The following is a 1477-nucleotide window of genomic DNA, read 5'->3' as shown; positions in this document are numbered from 1 at the left end:
ATTATTTTTCTGACCTGCAGTCATGATCCCAGTGGAGGGAACAGGAACAACCGTGACGTTCTGGGAGGTGTGCGACTGGTGTAGATGTCCCCCTACTCCACTCAAGTTCCCGCTGTTTCCCCCTCCTCCGCCGGAAGTATTCCCTCCTCCTTCCTGTTTRGGGACCACCCGCACCCCTGTCCCTGGATCCACCGAACCCGGGATGGCGAGCACAGCTGTGGGGTAGTGAGGGGACGAGGTGGAAGACGCAGAAGAGTGAGAGAAGGGAGGCGCGTTGGCCTTGTCTGGACCCAGCTGCTCCTTTGCCTTGTTGAGGAACATGGCGTTCTCAATCTAGACAGCGGTGTAAAGTGTAAAGGGTGGAGAAATAAAAGATGGGAGGTTGAAAGTAAAATGGTGCATGAGGGAGACAGAGTGGGAGAATAGTGAAGGAAGAAGAATAAAGAAGGATGTACAATGACACAAAAATGGGGTAAAAGATATTTGAAAAAGGCAGAAAACGAAAAAAGTGTTAAGTATCAGGATGACAAGAATGATTGAGACGAAAAAAAGAATGGATGAGGTTTTGAAATGTGACAGGACAAGAGGAGAGTGAAATGAATGAGTGAACAGTGGGATTAGTGAAGAGAAAGAAGAGCACAAAATGATGGGAGAAAAGAGAATACGAAGGCATGGTGAGATGCAAAAAGTAAAAGAAAAACAGAAACAAGGAGAAAATAAAGAGATAAAAGAGGAGAGGGACAGGAGTGATCATGTGATCAAGCAAATGCATCACCAGACATTTAAAAAAAAAAAACTTCACTGGGCGCTTAAATTCATCAACAGAATCCTTACAGCAGCTCTATAAACAGTCAGTGATAATCCCATTAAAGCCATGATCATTTCAAGACATTTCCAACAATAAGGTTGTCTCTACCTGTCCTTGTACAGTGGGGACGGGAGACCAAAAGTATGATGAGTTGAAATGGGAATCGTCCATTATTTCTGTAATTAAAAAGCAACACACTTAGAAAACACCTGTCCTTCCCCTCTTCACTGATGTCTTTTCTTTCTGTTACATAAACAGAGACCATGCATGGCTGTATTTTGTCATCTCAGCTTGTTTCCTTTCAATACATCCTCTTCTCTAAACCCTGACACACTCAACGCTTAAGGCTTCCAGAAAGCCTTGGATTTAAGGTGTGTCTTGAAGAAAGAAAATGGAAACGCTCCATGTTTTTTGTTTTTTTTTTAAATCAAACTGTAATGTTTTAAACTGAGGATGTGAAAGGAATCAGGCAGAGATGTTCATCCCAGGCAGGGATGGAGACAGAAAAGCAAGCATGAAGATTAGCCTGTTGTCATGTTTACCAGCACAGCCCATGCACTTTAATCTCTTTCAAAAAATGTGTTGCTGTGACCAAAAATACAAGCCTGAACAAGTTGTGATTGAAATTAAATTTGCATGTTTGTAAAAGCGCACATTTTTTTAAATTGG

At 42.3% G+C, this 1477-nt stretch overlaps 1 protein-coding gene across 4 annotated transcripts in view; it reads right to left on the bottom strand.

Moving 5' to 3' along the window:
* Window positions 1-1471, bottom strand: part of znf384a (zinc finger protein 384 a) — a 9028-nt gene extending 7557 nt beyond the window's left edge. For all 4 annotated transcript variants that reach the window (XM_017307657.1, XM_017307660.1, XM_017307659.1 and 1 more), the window contains exons 1-2: window positions 917-1471; window positions 15-333 (exon numbers count right to left, since the gene is read on the bottom strand). In XM_017307657.1, coding sequence (XP_017163146.1) covers window positions 15-333; window positions 917-979 — 382 coding nt within the window. In that variant the 5' untranslated portion in view covers window positions 980-1471. The remainder of the gene's footprint in view (window positions 1-14; window positions 334-916) is intronic.
* Between the last annotated feature and the right edge of the window lie 6 nt (window positions 1472-1477).

The sequence above is a fragment of the Poecilia reticulata genome, linkage group LG11 (genome assembly GCF_000633615.1).
Source record: "Poecilia reticulata strain Guanapo linkage group LG11, Guppy_female_1.0+MT, whole genome shotgun sequence".
NCBI classification, from domain to species: domain Eukaryota; kingdom Metazoa; phylum Chordata; class Actinopteri; order Cyprinodontiformes; family Poeciliidae; genus Poecilia; species Poecilia reticulata.
Note: the sequence above shows the minus strand (reverse complement) of the source record. Positions and strands in the feature narration are given on the sequence as shown.